The sequence below is a fragment of the Carettochelys insculpta genome, chromosome 1 (assembly GCF_033958435.1).
Source record: "Carettochelys insculpta isolate YL-2023 chromosome 1, ASM3395843v1, whole genome shotgun sequence".
Lineage (NCBI taxonomy): Eukaryota > Metazoa > Chordata > Testudines > Carettochelyidae > Carettochelys > Carettochelys insculpta.
The window spans coordinates 213622209-213643630 of NC_134137.1; the positions used below are offsets into that span (position 1 = coordinate 213622209).

The 21422-nt window shown below is 43.3% G+C and overlaps 1 protein-coding gene across 1 annotated transcript in view; it reads left to right on the forward strand.

Annotated features, from left to right (window-relative positions):
• Window positions 1-505: 505 nt before the first annotated feature.
• HJURP (Holliday junction recognition protein) overlaps window positions 506-21422 on the forward strand; it is a 64015-nt gene continuing 43098 nt past the window's right edge. The window contains exons 1-4 of the mRNA XM_074990979.1: window positions 506-580; window positions 4053-4119; window positions 5417-5481; window positions 6695-6722. Coding sequence (XP_074847080.1) covers window positions 506-580; window positions 4053-4119; window positions 5417-5481; window positions 6695-6722 — 235 coding nt within the window. The remainder of the gene's footprint in view (window positions 581-4052; window positions 4120-5416; window positions 5482-6694; window positions 6723-21422) is intronic.

Here is a 21422-nt window from a genome sequence, read left to right on the forward strand (position 1 = left end):
AAAATTGTAACGACAGCCCCAGCCGCGCCGGAGAGTCCCGAGGAGGCTCCGCCCGCCTAGTCCTTGAGCTTCTAAGAAGCAGGAAAATGAGCCACCCCGCGGTTAAAAAATACTTATGCTCGCACTAAGCCAATAGGAGGCCCCAGAGTGCGCCCCTCTCCTCCCGCCCAATAGGCGCTCAAGGCGGACCTGTGTTGCTAGGCAGAACAGAGATCTTTCCTCCGTGTCAAGTCCTCAGCCTTTCCTACCACAGTGTCCAATCAGAGAGCTCTGACAGGCAGACAAATTCAAAAGAAGGCGCAGACGGGCATACAAGTAGCCAATGGAAAAGAGAAATATTAACTCCGGGACGTTTGATTGGTTGATCTGCATAAATGGACAGGGCCAGCCTCCAATCGAAGGGTGTGGGGGCCGCGGAAGCGGCGCGAACTTTGAATCGGCAGAGGTTGAGTGACGAAACGTGGGAAGGACGAATGTCCGCGGGGAGAGCGGGGGGCGCCCCGGCATGGAGGACCTGCCGGAGCGGCTGCGCCGCAGCAACGCGCGGTTCGTGGACGCCCTGCGCCGGATCATAGAGAAGGTGAGGCGGAGGCGGAGGCGGGGCCAGGCCTGGTGTTCCTGGTGTGCCGTTATACGCGGCGGGGGGGACCATGAGTGGCAGCTCCTGCCCGGTGTGGCTCGGCCCTACTCGCCGCCGCCGGCTTTCCGCTGCCGCCTCCCAAGGGCGCGAGGCCCGGCCGCGCCTTAGCGAATCCCCAGCGCCACGGAGGCGGGACTCGGGGCCGAAGTTGCACCCACCGATGTGTGTGAAGTTAAGCCCCTGCATCAGCCTGGCACGGCCCAGGTGCGCGGAGCACCCCTCGTCCCGCCGGCCTCCGGCGTGGCCCCCTGGGGACCTCAGCGGCCGGTCACTCGGTCTGTCAGTTCGGGTTTGGGAGTGAACATTTGGAAGATGGTTCAGAGGGGCAGTGCGTGTGTCTGGCTGCCGAGCCGTCCCTGGGAAGAAGCGAGTGACAAGCAGTCCTGTAGCACCTGAGAGGCGAAGCCATTCATTAGGTCAGGGCTTTGGCGGTGTTGCCAAGGCAAGTGGGGGGGCTACCACGGAAAACATCTAGCCCATGGGAGATTCTTAAGCGTATTTGTTTGGCTTCCATTTCCGAAAGTGTCATATTGCTGAGGCATAAAGGGTGACAAAGAGACATTCTATAAATATATTAGAAGCAAGAGAAAGATCATGGGCAGGATAGGCCCATTACTCAGTGAAGAGGAAGGAGATGATATCAGGAAACTTGGAAATGGCAGAGGTCCTTAATGACTTCGTTTCCGTCTTCACCAGGAAGGCTGATGCAGAAATGCCTAATATAATGCATGCCAGTGGGAAGGGGTGGGTTTAGAGGGTAAAATACAAGAAGAACAAGTTAAAAATTACTTAGAAAAGGTAGATGTCTTCAAGTTACCAGGGTCTGATGAAATGCATCCTAGAATACTGAAGGAGCTGATAGAGGAGGTTTCTGAGTCTTTAGCTGTCATCTTTGAAAAGTCCTGGAAGTCAGGAGAGATTCCAGAAGACTGGAAAAGGGCAAACATAGTGCCCATTTAGAAAAAAGAACAACCCAGAAAACTATACACCAGTCAGTTTAACTTCTGTGCTGGGAAAGATTATGGAGCAAATAATTAAGGAATTCATCTGCAAACATCTGGGCCGTGTCTACACTAGCCCCAAACTTCAAAATGGCCATGTAAATGGCCATTTCGAAGTTTACTAATGAAGCGCTGAAATACGTATTCAGCGCCTCATTAGCATGTGGGCAGCTGCGGCACTTCAAAATTGACATCTGCTCACAGGAATAAGGGTACTTCGAAGTAGGCGGGGTCCTTTCGAAAAGGAGCCCCGTCGGGATGAGCCGCACGGTGGTGAGCTGCGTCAATTTTGAAGTGCCACGGCCGCCCACATGCTAATGAGGCGCTGAATATGTATTTCAGCGCTTCATTAGTAAGCTTCGAAATGGCCATTTACATGGCCATTTCGAAGTTTGGGGCTAGTGTAGACATAGCCCTGGAAGAAAATAAGGTGACAGGTAACAGCCAGCATGGATTTGTAAAGAACAAATCATGCCAGACCAATCTGATAGTTTTTTTTTTTTTAAACAGCGATAAGTCTTGTGGGTAAGGGAGAAGGAGCGGACATGGTATACCTAGATTTTAGTAAGGCATTTGACACTGTCTCGCATGATCTTCTTATTAATAAACTAAGCAAATACAACTTAGATGGGGCCGCTATAAGGTGTGCGCAAAACTGGCTGGATAACCATTCTCAGAGGGCTTGTCTACACTACCACCTTCCTTCAAAGGAAGGATGGTAATTAGGGTGTTGGGAGTTTACTAATGAAGAGCTGCTGTGAATCACTAATTAAGTGAATGAGGTGAAGCAAATTCCTCCCCCCCCCCCCCCCCCCGCCCCGTGGCATCTTTGCAGTTTTAAACGTCGAAGTACTGGCACACGTCAAGCCACGGCTCAACCGCCAGTACTTTGAAGTGCCAGGACAACTTCGAAGTCCCCTTACGCCTCAAAACTTTACTGGCTAGACATGTGCCAGTACTTAGAAGTTGCTGCAGGGGGCGGGGTTGGGTGATTTGCTTAATAAAGTGCTGCCTATGCACAGCAGCACTTCATTAGTAAACTCCCAACACAGTAATTACCATCCTTCCTTTGAAGGAAGGCGGTAGTGTAGACAAGCTCAGAGAGTAGTTATTAATGGTTCGCAGTCATGCTGGAAGGGAATAACAAGTGGGGTTCCACAGGAATCTGATCTGGGATGAGTTCTATTCAGTATCAACATCAATGATTTAGGTATTGGCATAGAGAGTATGCTTATTGAGTTTGCAGATGATACCATTCTGGGAGGGGTGACAAGTGCTTTGAAGGATAGGCACATAATTGAAAATGATCTGGAGAAATAGGATGGAGTTTAATATAAGGACAAATGCAAAGTGCTCCACTTAGGAAGAAACAATCACCTTCATACATGCAGAATGGGAAGCTGTTGTCTAGGGAGGAGCACTGTGGATAGGCATTTAGGGGTCATAGTGGACAACGAGTCAACAGTGTGATGCTGTTGCCAAAAAAGCAAACATGATTCTGAGATGTAACAGAGAGGAAGCCGTGCTAGTCTATACACTATCAAAACAAAAAGCAGTCAAGTAGCACTTTAAAGACTAGCAAAATAGTTTATTAGGTGAGCTTTTGTGGGTCTGAAGAAGTGGTTCTGTCCCACGAAAGCTCACCTAATAAACTATTTTGCTAGTCTTTAAAGTGCTACTTGACTGCTTTTTGTTATGATTCTGAGATGTATTAACAGGAGTGTAGTGAGCAAGACGAGAGATGTCATTCTTCCACTTTACTAGGTGCTCATTAGGCCTCTATTGGAGCATTGTGTCCAGTTCTGGGCATCCCATTTCAAGAAAGATGTGGAGAAATTGGAAAAAGAACAGAGAAGAGGAACAAGAACGGTTAAAGGTCTAGAGAACATGAACTATGAGGAAAGACTGCAAGAACTGGGCTTGTTTAGTTTAGAAGACAGGAGACTTAGAGGGGACATGACAGTGGTTTTCAAATACTTTAAAGAAGGTTACAAGGAGGAGGGAGAAAAATTGTTCTCCTTGGCCTCTGAGGATAGGACATTGAGCAATGGGCTTAAACTGCAGCAAGGGAGGTTTAGATTAGACATTAGGAAAACGTCCTAACTGTCAGGGTGGTTAAACACTGGAATAAGTTACCTAGGGATGTTGTGGAATCTCCATCTCTGGAGATTTTTAAGAGCAGGTTAGATACCTATCAGGGATGGTCTAGTGTTTGGTCCGCCAAGAGGGCAGGGAACTGTACTCAATCACCTTTTGAAGTCCCTTCCTGTTCATGACTTTAAAATACATGTAACACTATGTGTTTTTCAAACTAAACCAAATTCATGAAAATTTTTGGACTTTATGTAATACTTTTATTGTTAGAAATTTAACCAATCATTTCTTACTGTTTTAAAATCCTTTTTTAACAGTACAATTATCCCTTTGAAGATGATTTCCTTGTGTCTATGGACTCATTGACTTACGATACACCTAATGGTAAGAATTCAGTGTAATATCAGTGTGTTCATTTCCGCCCCCCCCTCCCCACGCTTACTAACAGTTTTACGCAAATAAGAGTGGACAATGGCTGGGCAAAAAGAATTCACCCTTTGGCACAGATCCTACTAAAGCTTTGCTACAGCAGTCCTATCAAAGCCATATTTAAAATTCAATGCATGAGTATGTTTTTTCAGCCTCTCTTTGTCCTTATGTAGTAATGGGTGAAAGGTGAAAGCAAGTTACAATTTTAGTCATTATTTAGCCAAAAATGTTGTTGGGACTTGCAATAATGAGGTTTAATACTGTAGTGAGTTGTAAGGAACAAACATTGGGGTAGAAGAGAGTTTAAAGAAAAGAATTTGGGGGAGAAAAGAGAATTAAGGAGAGACTGCTGTAGCTATTATGTGACAGCTCTTGTGACGTGAATGTTTGCAATATCTCAATTGGAATAGATTGCATTATTTCAAGAAAACTTTTTCTGCACTGTGAATGCACATGGTTAATTTCAAAACAAAAACATTATTTTGTTAGTCTTTAAAGTGCTAATTGACTGCTTTTTTGTTTTGATACAATACAGACTAACATGACCATCTCTCTGTCGTGGTTAATTTCAGTTACTATACAGAGATTGAAGAAAGCCATGTTTTTCTCAGGTCTCACAAAAGCTGTCTTCTGTTAGAAGAGATGCATGTACATAATTTCAGCCTAAAAGGCTGAGGTCTGTCTAAAGTGTCATGCAATATACAATTTAATGGATATTGTTATCTCATGATTTGAATATGTTATTTGGCTACAAGAACTGTTCTTCTATGGCATCTTACCACTCAGATGAGGATTGATACCCCAGTGCCTTATTAGGGTTGACTTAATTATGTGTGCATATGTAGAATGTTACAAAAATACCAACTCTTTAGTCCCAGATCCAAAATTTAGCTTTAAAGGCTTTTATGATTTAATATGATGTATATTTTCAGGAGTTAAAGATTAGAGTTGCGATTTATATGATCAGGACCATAACATGCAGTGGAGCTGAGTTACATTGTTAATGAAACGAACTTTGAATCTATTGATTTTATTCAGTTTCAACTCTAATATAGAACTGCATTATGGAAGTTATTTTCATATAAATTGCAGACCAACACACATTGTAAATGACATCAGTGAGTAGTTTGGATTTGATAGTATATTGTCACTGTCTAACACACTCCCTAAATTCAGTGGTGGTTTTTCAGTGTAGAATGATGCTGTAATGCATACAGCATGATTGTAGTAATTTCTGTTTTGTTATGTGTAGGACCGCAGTTATGGGGTGAAGAATCAGACAAAAGCCTTAAAAACTGGAAGAAAAAATCACATAAGGTATTTAATAACTTGCTCAAATGGTATCATTTCCTTAATTTAACCTTCCTATTATACAGAATATTTGTGGCATACAATCAGAGAGAAATAAATTCTCTATTTCTCAGTAACAAATAAGCCAACCAGCTGAAAAATAGTGCTGAGAGAATACTGCTGGAATGCACTTTTAGTTTGTACATGGTCAGCATATCGTTGTTGACTTTAAAGTATGCTTGAGGTAAAATGATAGTTGGCCGTGTTCTACCTTGGAGTGTGCGTTGCTCCCACCTTGAGCATTGTTTACATACACTCTTTTGTGGAGGTTGCAAAAGATATTGTAATTTCTTTAGTTCAGTCTGACTTGTCTCTAAGGCTACGTCCACTCTTTCAGTTATGTCCCTCAGTGGGGTGAATAAAACACCTCCCTGGGTGACGTAAGTTTTGTCAACATAAGCGGCATAGAGCTCTGTTGGTGAGAGAATTTGTCCTGCTGATATAGCTACTGCCACTTTTTGGGGGTGGTTTTGTTATGTTGAAGGGAGAGAGCTCTCCCACCAGCACATAGTGGCTATACAAGGGATCTTACAGTGGTGCAGCTGCTTTGATACAGCTCTCAGGTCTCTTGTGTAGACATAGCCTAAGTGGACCCATGCCAGGTTCAATTCTCTTCCTCCCTTATAGTTGTGGGAATTATATTAGGTGTGTCCTCTTTCCCCCACTTTCCTGCTTCACTCCAGAAAACAAATATGGGTACCCTGGAGAAAATATATATTACAAATCTTCATAAGAAATTAAGCCTTCAAGCATTTGGAAGAAGGCTGTTCTAAAAGATTGACTGAGTGGAGTGTCTTGAAGTCAACAAATCTGTATATTTTGTTTTTTAACTGGGCAAATTATAGGAAAGAAAATGAGGGACCCAATGGATAATGGTGTGTCTTTTTAGTTCTCAGATACCATGGTAGCCGTGGTTTCTCTGCTGGTTTTAACAACAGTATGGAGTGAGAAAGTGAGGTGATGCGTCACTAAGATGATTCTTGGATGTTCAGTGCTTTGTAGTTTAATATTCTCTTAGGTTTCATCCAAAAGTTGTTGGGTATTGAAAGTGAATAGTACTTTACAGAATCAGGGACCTTATAGAGTTTTTTTTTAAAAAAAGTAAAGTAAATATGTTGCAAAATAACGTACATTGTTTTAAGGTTCTTCTGAGCTTTTTCTTTTTCGTTTTTAATTGCAGAGGGAGACACCATGTCAAAAAACCACAGGTAAAGGATAAGTTTTACATAGCATGTACAGTAGTCCCTTAAGTTATGCGAGGGTTGTGGTCCCGTGCACCCTTGCATAACTCAAATTTCGTGGAATTTGGTGTTGGGGGCGTGGGGGTTCCCCGAGCAGAACGCACGTTCTGCAGCTGGAGAAGTAGCAGGAGCACCTGGAGCTCCTTTTGAAAGGTAAGTCCTGGGTTTGGGGGTGGGGGGGCAATTGGGAAGGGTTAAGCCTGGTGGTGGGTTGGAGCCGTAGGAGAGGGGTATGGGGAGATTAAGCCTGGGGTGGATTAGGGCTGCAGGGGAGGTGGAGTTGAGCCATAACTGGGCACGGCCCTGGGGGAGGGTGCTGAGTCAGGGTGGGGAGGTGTTGAAACGGTGGGGAGAGGGCAGGATTTCGAGTTGTGCTTAACTCGTGTTAATGCTAGGTAAGTACAACTCAAAATTGTGCTTTTCGAGGAATTACTGAACTATATTTAGTCTATTCAAAAGCAAAATAAAAATGTCAGATCACCGTGTGTAGTTTTAGAAAAATACCTTTGCTTTTAATATGTTATGCAGTATAAGACTAGAGATATCAACTGCTTTCACTAAAGAATATAATTTTTATAGCACAGCTATTGGACACGTTAGTATGCCTTTGAAATAACACAACCTGTGTGTGTCTGTTTAATAAAGATTATGTGATTTTTTTTTTTTACTCTAGGATATTTTTAAAAGCTGTGTTTTAAATCTGAATTCTTCAAAGGATCAATTGTTTGCGAAGAGTGTTGAGATGTTTTCTCTGAAAGGTTCTGAAATATGGATTTAATGTGTTTTTTTTTTTTTTTAAATTAGTGCTTATATGTTAGGTGTGGCTGGTATCATTGACTGTAAGATTGCCCAACACTTCCTGATATAAGACCCTGTTTTCAGTTACTTTATAGCAATCAGACTTTTGAAGATGAAATTTTCTGTGCTGGGTGTTTGCCACAGTCTGGGTTTTGGAAAAAAAAATCACCCGAAATCATTATAAAAAATAGATAACCAGTCTAGGTTAAAATAAGGGAATTTTAGCCCTTAATCATCTGGGTGGCCTGTTTTTTGAAAAGCTCTGGTGCCCTTATGCTTTGGAACAGGGACTTTAAATTTGGCAGTGGAGTAGCCTGTGCCATCCTAGTGAAAATATATTTCATCAAGTCATAAGACTTTTTGGAAAAGTGCAACTCTCATGCTCAGTAATTTGATATTAGTGGCTAAAATCCCAAACGATTCCATCATCACTGAACATGGTTGAGTCTCTCAGCTCCTACTGGTGATGCCTGGTCCTGCAGAGTGACTGAGTACTGTGCTCCCTAAGGGCTCCTGCAGCTCACAGGAGTGTGCACTTGTCATGTTTATAGAGTGACTGAGCATGCTGTGGCCCAGAGCTCTGGGGGCTAAGCAGTACACTCTCTCTAATGGCTGCCCTGGACCCAAGTGCCTGTCTCTCCTGTGGTCATAGGTACTCCTCTCCCCAGTTGCTACCCAGGCAGCGCAGAAGAGAAAGCAGTCTGATATGAATGCAGAGAGAACAAAACCTGTGCAGGGGCGAGGGAGATCAGTAGATTGAAATAAATTAGTGATACTGTGAGGGAAAGAAGCTGGAAGTGAGGATAACTGGAGTCATGGAAACTGGGACTGGTTGGGCATGGAGATTGAGAATGGTGAGGGAAAGGGGTGGTGAGACAGATGAAGTCACTGAGGCTGGTTGAGGAGCTGAAGAGGAGTTGGGACACAGGTACTGGCTGGACTGGGAAACAGTGGAGGAAGGGAATGGGCATGATGGGACAAAAGACATAGATTGAGTGAGAAGCCCAGGAAGAGAACTAGGACTGACTGGGGAAGTAGAATGGGACCATGATATGAAGGCTGAAGGATGGAACTTGGACTGGATAGGCAAGGAGAGGGCCTGGGACCAGAAGGCACAGGTGAGGAATAGACACACTGTCAGAGGTAAGGCAGAAGGGGTGAAACTTAGGGGGCAGGTTATGCAGAGAAGTTTGTGTAGATTAGTGTATACTCTTTTCAAGAGCCTAACATGGAACCTAAGATTCTAGAGCAGGGGTCGGCAAGGTACAGCCCACAGGCTGGATCTGGCCCATCTAACACTTGGATCTGGTCCATATCCCACTGCTGAGGTAGCAGGGGAGGAGGGAGTACAGAGGGTCCAGTGCTGTGGGCTTTTTAAATATCCGCAGCAACCCCAGGCAGCAACCAGGAAGTGCATTAGCAATTTAAAGGGCTCCAGGCTCACAGCTCCCAACCCGCACTGCTACCACACTGCCCGGCCGCTGCCTGGGTTTCCTGCAGCTATTTAAAATGCCCCCACCCCTACCTGGGAGCAGCATATAATTAGTGTGCAGGCCAGAGGCAGCCTACAGTCAGGATCCAGCGTGGGTGCTGTATCTTGCCCACCTCTAAAATAGACAGTGAGTAATTTCGTCAATAAGATGTGCAGCCCCTGACACCTTTCCAAAATTTGTGGAGTGGCCCCTGGCAAAAATTACAGCCCACCCCATTCTAGAGTCACTATTCTGCCACTCTCAGCAAATAGCCATGAGATTCCCTGGTCAGTTGTCTCTCGTTCCTATCTGATACTGACCTACACTTAGAACTCAAACCTATCACAGTAAACTCTTTCATATCTGGCGTTCTATTATCCAGAACTCTGAAATAACCGTCATTTTAACCACAAATAAATCACAGGACCATAAAACACTAGAACTGGAAGGGACCTCAAGAGGTCATCAAGTCCAGTTCCTTGCCCTCTTGGCAGGACCAAACACCATCTAGATCATCTCTGATAGGTGTCTGTCTAACCGGCTCTTAAATGTCTCCAGTGATGGAGATTCCACAACCTCCCTAGGTAATTTATTCCAGTGTTTAACCACCCCGACAATTAAGAAGTTTTCCTAATGTCTAATCTAAACCTCCCTTGCTGCAGTTTAATCCCATTGCTCCTTGTCCTCTGAGGAGAGGCCAAGGAGAACAATTTTTCTCCCTCTTTGAGGTACTTGAAAACTGCTATCGTGTCCCCCTAAGTCTTCTCTTTTCTAACTAAACAAGCCCAGTTCTTGCAGTCTTTCATCACAGCTCATATTCGCTGGACCTTTAATCATTCTTGTGGCTCTCCCTTGAACCTTTTCCCATTTCTCCACATCTTTCTTGAAATGTGCCCAGAACTGGACACAATACTCCAACAGAGGCCTAATGAGCACTGAGTAGAGTGGAAGAATTTCTCATATCTTGCTCACTACACTCCTGTTAATACATCTCAGAATCATGTTTGCTTTTTTGGCAATAGCATCACACTGTTGACTCATATTTAGCTTGTTGTCCACTATGACCCCTAAGTCCTTTTCTGAAGTAGTCCTTCCTAGACAGTCGCTTCCCGTTCTGCATGTATGAAGGTGATTGTTTCTTCCTAAGTGGAGCACTTTGCATTTGTCCTTATATTAAACTTCATCCTGTTTACTTCAGACCATTTCTCCAGTTTGTCCAGGTCATTCTAAATTATGAGCCTATCCTTCAAAGCAGTTGCAGTGCCTCCCAGTTTGGTAGCATCTGCAAACTTAATAAGTGTACTCTCTATGCCAATATCTAAGTCGTTGAAGATATTGAATAGCACTGGTCCCAGAACAGATCCCTGAGGAACCCCACTTGTTATGCCCTTCCAGTGTGACTGCAAACCATTAATAACTACTCTCTGAGAATGTAACAGGAATGAAGGGTCCTGTGGCACCTTATAGACTAACAGAAAAGTTTTGAGCATGAGCTTTCGTGAGCACAGACTCACTTCATCAGATGCTGGTCTTGGAAATCTGCAGGGCCAGGTATAAATAAGCCAGAGCAAGGGTGGGGATAACAAGGTTAGCTCAGTCAGCAAGGGTGTGGCTTACTAGTCTATAAGGTGCCACAGGACCCTTCCTTGCTGTTACAGATCCAGACTAACACAGCTACCCCTCCGATCTCTGAGAATGGTTATCCAGCTAGTTATGCGCTCACCTTATCGTGGCTCCATCTAAATTGTATTTGGTTAGTTTATTGATGATAAGATCTTGCAAGACCGTGTCAATTGCTTTACTAAAGTCTAGGTATACCAGATCCATCACTTTTTCCTGATCCACAAGACTTGTTATCCTGTCAAAAAAAGCTATCAGATTGGTCTGTCATGATTTGTTCTTTACAAATCCATCCTAGCTGTTACTTATCACCTACTTTTCATCCAGAAGTTTGCAGATGAATTCCTTAATTATTTGGTTGATTATCTTTCCCAGCACAGAAGTTAAACTGACTGGTCTGTAGTTTTCTGGGTTGTTCTTTTTTCCCTTTTAAAGATGGGCACTATGTTTTTACCCTATTCTAGCCTTCTGGAATCTCTCCTGACTTCCAGGACTTTTCAAAGATGGTAGCTAAAGTCTCAGAAACCTCCTGTATCAGCTCCTTCAGTGTTCTAGGATGCATCAGACTCTGGTGACTTGAAGACATCTAACTTTTCCAAGCAATTTTTAACTTGTTGTTTTTGTATTTTATCCTCTAAACCTACCCTCTTCCCATTAGCATGCATTATGTTAGACATTTCTGCATCGGCCTTTTTGGTGAAGGCCAAAACAAAGAAGTCATTAAGCACCTTTCCCATTTCCATGTTTCCTGACATTGTTTCTCCCTCCTCAGTGAGTAGTGGGCCTACCCTGTCCTTGGTCTTTCTCTTGCTTCTAATATATTTATAGAGTGACTTTTTGTTACCCTTTATGTCTCTAGCTAATCTGAGCTGGTTCTGTGCCTTGGCCTTTCTAATCTTGCCCCTGCATACATGTCTTATTTGCTTATATACATTTTTTGTAATATATCCTACTTTCTACTTTTTATATGACTCCTTTTTGATTTTGAGGTCATGCAAAATCTGGCTAAGCCATGGCGGTCTTTTACCATACTTTCTAAATTTCCTGTGCAGCAGCATAGTTTGCTTTAGGGCCCTTAATAATGTCCCTTTGAAAAACTGCCAACTCTCCTGAGTTGTTTTTTTTCTCTCTCTTAATCTTGCTTCCAATGGGACCTTACCTACCAGCTCTCTGAGTTTACCAAAATTTGCTTTCCTGAAATCCATTGTCTCTATTTTGCTGTTCTTTTTGCTCTTGCTTAGAATCATGAACTCTGTGATGCCATGATCACTTTCTTCCAAGCTACCTGCCACTTTTAAATTCTCAGCAAGTCCCTCCCCATTTATTAAAATCAAATCGAGAATTGCTTCCTCCCTACTAGCTTTTTCCACCTTCTGAAATAAAAAATTGTCATGCATGCAGTCCAGAAACTTTCTGGATATTCTGTGCCTTGCTGTGTTAGTTTCCCAACATATGTTTGGATAGTTTTAGTGCCCCATCACCATCAAGTCCTGTGTTTTGGATAATTTTGTTAATTGTTTAGAGAGAGTCTCTTCTGTCTGGCTAGGTGGTCTGTAGTAGACCCCTATCATGACATCAGCGTTGTTTTTTTACCCCTTTTAACTTAATCCAGAGACTCACAACATATGTCTCCTGCTTCCATCCCCACCTCAGTCCAGGTGTGCACATTTTTGATATATAAGGCCACTCCTCATCCCTGTTTACCCTGCCTATCTTTTCTGAGTAAGTTGTACCCTTCTGTACCAATATTCCAATCATGCATATTATCCCACCAAGTTTCTGTGATACTAATTATATCATAGTTATGTTTGTTTATTAGGATTTCAAGTTCTTCCTACTTATTACCCATACTTCTTGCATTTGTATATAGGCATCTAAGATACTGATTTGCTTTTGTGCCCGAGTTCTGCCCAGTCTCTCTTTTTTCTCTGCTATTATAGCCCATTATCCCTCCCAGTTCCAACCCAACTCCCAGGTTTCCAGGTTTTTTACTTACTGTGGGCTTTGGTTACCTGTCCCCATTTAACCTAGTTTAAGGCCCTCCTCACTAGTTTATCCAGTCTTGATCCAAATACATCCTTTCCATTCCTCGAAAAGTAAATTCCATCCCTGCTTAACAGCCCTTCATGGAACAGTATCCCATTATTGAGGAAGCCAAAGTGCTCCTGACAACACCATCCTCGCAGCCAGGCATTCACTTCCAGAATGCACCTGTCTCTGCCTTGGCCCCTACCCTGGACAGGAAGGATTGAGGAGAACACCACCTGTGCTCCCAACTCCTTTCACCCCTACTCCCAGATCCCTGTAGTTATGCTTGATCTGCTCAAGGTTACACCTTGCAGTATCATTCATGCCTATATGGATGAGTAGCAGGGGGTGGTAGTACGTAGGCTGGATAATCCTTGACAATGCTTCCGTAACAACTTTGGATAAGAACATAAGAATGGCCATTACTAGGTCAGACCAAAGGTCCATCTAGCCCAGCATCCTTTCTGCTGACTGTGGCCAGTCCCAGGTGCCACAGAGCAGGTGGACTGAAGACAATGATCAAGCAACTTGTCTCCTGCCATCCGTCTCCAGCCTCTGACAAACAGAGACCAGGGACACCCTTCCTACCCCCTTTTTATGTACCTAACCTCCATGAATTTATCTTATTCTTCTCTGAATCCTTATAGTCCTAATCTTTGCAGCCACCTCTGGCGAGGAGTTCGACAGGTTTACTGTGCACTGTGTGACATTGGATGACATGTCAGTGCAACAGATGGGTGCCTCTGTACGCCTCAGAAGAAAGTCTCCTACCACCACTACCCTACATTTCTTTCTCATAGGGGTTGCATCAGACCCCCCCAGCCTTGGGGGTACAAGGTTCTTCTGATTCACCTGTAGGGGGTGATTCCTCAACTCTTGTATCTTCTACATCCAGAGCAGAGTAATGGTTTCCCAGTACCACAGTGGGAGGATTGGGAGCAGGAGCAGGAGCAGAGCACTGTCTGCTGCTGTAAGTGACCAGCTGCCTATTTCCTCCCCAAGCCATCTCTACCTCCACTGATGGTAACAGAGAGGGAGCCGTGCTCGTCTATACACTATCAAAACAAAAAGCAGTCGAGTAGCACTTTAAAGACGAGCAAAATAGTTTATTAGGTGAGCTTTCGTGTCTGTCCCACGTTCTGTCCCACGAAAGCTCACCTAATAAACTATTTTGCTAGTCTTTAAACTGCTTCCACTGATGGTGTGTCAGCACTCTCTTGTGGTGGGACAGCTATCTTAACCACAGCTATCTCCACATGAATACTGTGCAGGAATTGCTCGTCGAGTCTAATACCCCTAAGCTTAGCTACCTCTTCCTGTAGCTCCACCACCTGCTTCCTGAGAGCTTTTATCAGAAGACACCTTCCACATTGGATATTTTTCCCCAACCTGGACTTCGGAAGGCAGGAATTGCAAGTCACAATCCCTGCAAAACCATACCAGGGTCTGGGTAGAAGCGTACCTGTTCTGGTCTGTCTGACTACAGCCGCAGGTGGAGGAGACAGAAGCAGTGCTGGCACGCGTGTTGCAAGTCTTCCTAACCATAGTAGAACCCCCCTGTCAAACTGCCTCTTAAAACTGACCTGTCTGCAGCCCTCTGCCCACTTCGCTCCCCTGATCACTTTGACTCTGGCTTTTAAAGCCTGCAAACCTCAATCAGGCCTCCTCCTTGCTAGTCACATAAGGGAAGACTGATCCTGAAGCTGATCAAAGGCTGTCAAGGGAACAAGGGGTCAAAAATATTCCAACCCTTCCAGGCATACAATTGCAACTGCCACAGTAACTGAAATTGAAATCCATTGCACTCAGAAATCAAATTTTAGTTATGTTCCGTAAGTGCATATGGTTATTGCTGGGTCTTCAGCTAGCATTCTGGCTTCATATCCATACTCATTTTAGCGATGCCATTTCACTCTGTAGTTTCTTTGCATTTTGCTCAGAACATCTGCCTGCATTATACAGTGTTTGAAGTTTATACCTCTCCTTAGTGATCTGTACTGACAGCCTTTGGGGGTAGGAGGACCAAGGAAAGAATGTGTTAAAGCAGGATGATGTTTCTGTGATGTTTAACACATAGTCCAGTTTTTTCTTTACTTGAATAAAGGGGATGTTTTTTCCTAATATCAAACAAATCCCTCTCATGTTTAATGGATTTTGTTCTACAGAAATTTTTATGGGTCATGTCAGTGTATTGATCTTACTTTCCTTGTTACTTCCAGTAGTACCGTGAAGATAGGAGTAAAGTAACTGATTCAGTTTTTTTTTAAAATGAAATGTTGCTAAAAGATAATTGCAATGCACTATAGTGATACATCATATTCATCAATTGAGCAAGATGTCCCAAAGAGCTTCTGCAAACATCATAAACTCATGTGCTTACCTTTATGCGTGCAACTAATGCCTTTGCAGTCTTGGTCTTCCTTCCCTTACCTTACGTGCATTCCTCTAAGGTTTCATCTGGCAAACTTCTAAGTATAAGATGAGTTGCACTGAAGTCAGTGGGAGTACTTGGGTGCATAAAATTGAGCTTGGTGAATAAGGGTATGTCCACACAACCAAGTTTTATCAAGAAAACTAATGTTGACATGCAGAAGTTGCTAGTGGGGGTTCACACTTGCCCCTTCTATCAGTAGATTGTGTTCACATCGGGAGCTCCTCCGCCAACAGCATGAGCTGTGGGTATGTCAGGCACCTCTTTGTTCAGGGGCTTCCAGTATCCTTTTGCACCTTTTATCCAACTGCCATTCCTTGCTGTGTAATTCAGCATCTGCAGTGAAAGAGAATGGATCCCGTACTTCACTCACATGATCACTTAACTTTTCTGAGGACATTGCACATGGCAATGGAGAGTATCTTGAAATTGCTGACAGAGACAGAAGACGTGGAAGAACCTGACTGTGCATGATATGGACCGCTGCAATCTGTCATTGCATTTGGCAGTCACAGAGCAGCTGTACAGGGTAGAGAGACACTTTTGGACTAGGGAAACCAGTACTGATTGATTGGGATCAAATTGTCATGCATTTGCGGGTTGAAGTGTCTACAGAATTTTAGGATGCATAAAGCAATCTTCCTGGAGTTGTGTGCTGAGCTGGCTCCCAACCTGCAGTGCCGGGACACCAGAATGAGATCTGCCCTTTTGGTTAAGCAGGTGGCAGTTGTTATGTGGAAGCTGATGACTCCCGATTGCTACCAGTCAGTCTCAAAATCAGTCTGGAGTAAGGAGGTTTACCGTTGGGCCTATATTATTGCAATTGCCCAGGGAAATAAATTGCATTCTGCTGTGGAGGACTCTCACTGTGGGAAATGTGAATGATGTAGTGACTGTTTTTGCAGACCTGAGTACAAGCCACTGATATTTCCGGATGGTGCTGCACATGCTTGTGAATCGTTGTGGGCATTTTACAGACACCAGTGCGGGGTGGCCTAGAGACAGGCATGACACAGACCTCTTCATGAATGCTGACCTGTACTGAAAGCTGCAGGTGGGGACTTTCTTTCCAGACCACAAGATTACAGTGGGAGGTTTAGAAATGCCCATGGTCATCCTGGAAGATGCAGCTTATACCTTTGCTGCCCTGGTTCATTAATTGTACTTGGAGCACCTACATGGCAGTAAGAAGCATTTGAGCTTACTCCAAAATTAAGTATACTCTTAGCACAGTCAGTCTAAGCTTTTTTGTTAACTTGGCTTAAATCAGTGATTTTTTTTTTTTTCTTTTGAGATTTAACTTGCCTTAATTTAAATCAACCGCCCCGATTACAGTTGTTTCCAGGCTACCTCTCCCTGCTCTTCCTGTGCAACACATTGCCAGAAAGACAGCTTTAAAGCCTGCACATGGGGTCAGAGTGATTGCTGTATGAGATTGTTGTACTGTCATAAATGTGTGCCTTCATTCATCAGAAAATAACGTGGTGAAGCTGGTAATGGAGCTGCTGACAAAGGGTTGCATCTCACAAATGTGTGTAGATTCAAAGTTGTGAGAAAGGGTGGAGTGCATGGAAAAATGAGAACACCCAGAGAATGAAAAGTAATGTAAGGGCATAAAATGTGGGTTGGTGAACGCAGAATTTTCAATGTGCTGCCCGGCAGAGGAAAACCTGCGTAGGCTCACTCCAGTGCTTGCAGAACACACAAGGATCGCCGTCTATTCCTCCATCATCCGAATCAGCAGTGGAGACAAAGACATTTAACAACACCCGGGAAGCCCCTGGTCCTCATCTACCTCAACTTCATTTCGTTCCATGGGTTAGGTCTGTTGTGTACTGCCTCCATGTCCTCTGAAGTATCCACATGGCTCTTGGAGGTGGGGAGGCTGTTGAAGATAGCATCCAGCTCTTTATAGAAATGAGAGGTGTTCAGTGAAGCCCTGGAGTATGAGTTCTGTTCACAGACTTATGATATGCTTGTCTGTTTTCTTTAATCTTCAGTCTGCAATTTAGCATGTCTCACTCATACCCTTTTTCACATGAGGATTGAGAAATGTGCCCTTATGTAACCCAGTTCCTATGGGTTAGTCACAGCTGGGACTGAACTGACTCATCTCCCCATACAATGATCAAGTCCAATGGCTGTGCAACAGTCCAAGCAAGGGAGCTTTTGGTGTGATGCCCATTCGTGGGTACTTGGGGAGATGCAGTGACACCACTCATGCTGAGCCAGCCCACAGAGGAGAGGGGTGCAGGTGCTCCGGCTGTGTAGGTCATGATTTATCAGGTTGGCCCTGTGTTGTGTACCTCATCAATTGCATCACATGCCTCAACCATATCGATGAAACTGAACAATCACTGTCCTCTCCAATGGACTCACACAAAAAGCCAGGCAGCGGGTAATGGTATTTAAATTTTACAGAACTTGAAAGGGGAAGGAGTTGATAGCTGACCACCTGGCTTCAAGGCAGCTGAAGTCAAACTACTGACCATTGCAGCTGACTGGGAATTGTGGACCACTTCCTGGAGGTCAGAAACAGCAACAAAATGCCTCAAGATGTCTACACTGCAAGTTTGCTCACAATAAAGAGAGGAGAAAAGAAAAAAAAAGTTTACTGTGGAGCTGGAAGTTTTTTGTTGAAGAAAAAGGGTATTTTTCCCAACAAAATTCATGTTGCAGTGTGAACACTCATGCAGTTTTGTCATCAAAAGTCTTTTCTTAAAACTTGCCAGTGTGGACAAAACCTAAACTGCAGGATCCTTGTACGCCTAATATAAGAGACCCAAAGGTTTCTCCCCCACCCCCATATCACAATAAAACAAGTGAAGCTTTGATCTTCAATTAACCTCTGTTTATCTAGAAACAGGCAGGGAACAGACAAGGCAAAAGCAACAAATTCTGTATTCAGCAAGAACTTTTTATGATGTCAGACATGGGGGGGTAGTGCTTGGTTACCTAGTTATATATACATTTTTATTATACATAGTGTTTCCATTTTTTTCCAGATCAGTTGCATCACGTGCTCTCTGTCATAAAAAGGTGTAAGAACTACAGTTTTAGTACCAATAGAGAGTAAATTAGTCTGAGGATTTAGGTACAGAACTTTCACTTGATGTCCTTCAATTCTAGAGAGAAGGGTCAAATTCTTGCACATAGTGCAATAGTAATGCAGATTGAGTTAATTACTCTCCTCTCCTGCCTCTGGTGCATTTCAAAAGCATGTACCATGTATAAGTATTAGAGACTGTACTACTATATAGGAAATAGATCCTCTTTTCCAATATTACAAGGAGTTAACCTTGCTTAAGATGCTTATTGGTATTATTTAATTTGGTTTGGAAAGCCAAAGGCTGCTTTTCATATTTTCAGACTTCTTCTCAATAATTTCAAACCAGTTTTCAATCTGGGAGATTTTATTAAGGACAGCATCTAATTTAGCCTCAATAATCAAATTGCCCTTCAGTATTCACAGTAACAAATACAAATTAAGTAATTTTGACCTCAGACGTAATAACCAGTTTTAAGGAAATTTGGGTTTGGTTTTTTTTGTTAAGTGGGCGGATTGCTTCTGGTGCTATGGGTGAAGGGCAAGGACTGAAGCACAAAGTAAAATCTTCTATTGGATTCTTAAAGCAGAAAAAAGTGTGGAGCACATTTTAGACTCTTTATAACCACAGATGTTAAGATGTTTACATTTTGGTTTTACTTCTTATGAAAAAATATTAAATATAGGAATGGAGACGAGTATCCCCCTGAGTCTGTGATGTCTAACCAGTTCTGAAGCAGTGGACACTATAGTGCCTACTGCTATAACAAACAACCCAAGTTATTCTGAAAATGTAAATTTTAAAATCAGGAATAAAATTCAAATTGAGAGCCATGGCTTATGATGGTGCATGATGATTTGTGGCCTGAATGGCATATCTAATATATTCTGTGAACTGGCAGAAGTCTTCCATCCAGCAGATGGATCAAATTAATGGAGAATGGCTTTCGAATTCAGAAGGATCTTCTGAATGAGTTTTTATTGTTCAAGCCAACTAGCTACATGTAGCTCCTAGTGGCTAGCCTGTTGGATGCCATGGCCTTAAGCCAAGGAGGGAAAGCAGTTTGTAAAGGAAGAGGCTGTTTTTAAGGTGGGGTGCCTGACATATATCAGGAAGCAAGTAAATGGCCTCTGAAGTATTATATGAACCCCACCCCCCCAAAAAAAAAAAAAAAAAGGAGGGAGAAAATACATTAAAATTTCTTTTATCTGGCATGTCCAGGACTGGACGGGTATTGGATTTTCCAGACTACTGGATGTCGCCATAACCCTCACATCCTAGTTCAAACCCCACTGTTGTGGCTCACCACCCCTGTGCCCAGCTACGGCTTGCCACTCCTGCACGTCTCCAGCTTTCTTCACCACCCCAACCCTCCTGGAGCTTCTTCACCCTCACTCCCTGGCTCCACTCTATCCCTCAGCCCCGACCCACCCCAGGCTTAACTCCCCAGCCTCCCTCCCATGACCCCAACTCACCACCCAAGCCCCCTTACTTACGTAAATGTTGAGGTATATGTATCTCGGGGGATGCTGGATCATCAGGATTTCCAGACCGTCAGAGGCTGGATTAAAGGAATTTTACTGTATACAGAAACTGCCTCTCCTCTTTTTTTCTGATGATTCTCAAAGATGATAGAGGTTGAACCTCTCTAATCCAGCACCCTCAGGACCTGACCAGTGCCTAACCAGAGAATTTGCCAAACCATGCGAGGGTCAGTGTTTTCTGGCAGCATTACCAACACTTGCACTGCTTACTGGACTCTTAGAAGCTATTTAGGGGTAAATTACAGGTAAATAACAGCGCAGAACACTGAGAGCCAGGAGTGATGGCTGTAAGCAAACTTTATGGGACCACAGGCAACTTGGCCACACCCAGGATAAATGGATATCCAGCTAATTAAAATCATGCCAGACCATGGATATTGCCAGATGATAGTGCTGGACTAGAGAAGTTCAACCTCTACCAGGAAATGGAGGCATAGGATTTCCACTTCCTGGTGCCATATCAGGGAGCAAGGGGAAAGCATATGGCAACATAAACTGGTGTGTGCAGCTGCGGGTGTCACTCCCGGGCTCAGTAATGGCATTCTTGAGAATCGCAAGATGGTATTGGGAAAACAATGCAGAAAGGCTCAGATGTGGGGAATACTAGCAGATGCCTGATTTTGTGTAGTATACATTTAATGCAGTGATGGATTCGAGGCAGGTATCTGGAGCAAGAAAAAGGCAAACTAAGCACTTGGGGGAAAAAAGGGTACTTTAAACTTGACAAATGCATGTTTCTGATACTGTATTTTTCCTTCTTCATTGCTAAAAATGTAATTCTAAATCCTCTCCTTCCTGGCTTTCAAGCATATTTTGGGCACTTTATGAATAATCCATGAAAATAACACAAAAGAAGGCATGCAGAAGCTCATTATGAATGGTTTTAACAGTATTTGCAACTCATAATTAGTACTTATAAGTAGTATAAATATCAACCTAACAGGTCAATTAATTACTACAGTATAAGTCTTGTAAAATCTCTTTGTTTAAAAGAGAAATTCTTCTACTTTGGATGTAATTTCCAGTATCTATAGCATGCGTTTTTTTGATGTCCACCACTTGAAATAGTCAAGTAAAAATGTCAGGGAACCAGTATTTATGGGGAACCTTCATAGCTAGAACATTTTACAGAAGCCCAGAAATAATAGGGTGATTTCAGGAGCTCCAGAGGGCAATTTCTTTTCCTGATAATCTTTTCCTCTGACATTTAAGAATGCTAATCATTCGACTAGGACAAATTTAAGGCAAATATTACTTGTTCTGTATAGAAATAGACTCTGATCCTGCAAACATTGAAGTGTGTGAGAAACGTATACCTTAACTTGTTAGTCCATATGAGATTAATAAAACTACCCGCATAAATAAAGTCTCATAATTCCTTAAATATTATAGGATTGGATCCCTAGAAATTAGTGATGTGTCACAAATAGTTTGCAGCTTTCTGTCAGAGGCCAGGTCTGCACTAGGGAAATGAGTCAATTTCAAATACGCAATTCTAGCTAAGGCAACTGCATAGCTACAATTGACATATCTGAAATTGACTTGCCTAACTGCTTTCACTGAGGGAGGTAGATGGGAGCATTTCTCCCATCAACCTTCCTTACTCCTAGCAATGGTCAACTGCCGACCCCCAACAGATCGATTTCACGTACCTCTACCAGAAGTGCGAAATCGAACTCTGGAAGATCAACCCTGACCAAGTCCCAGAGAGACTTTTGAATCTCTGA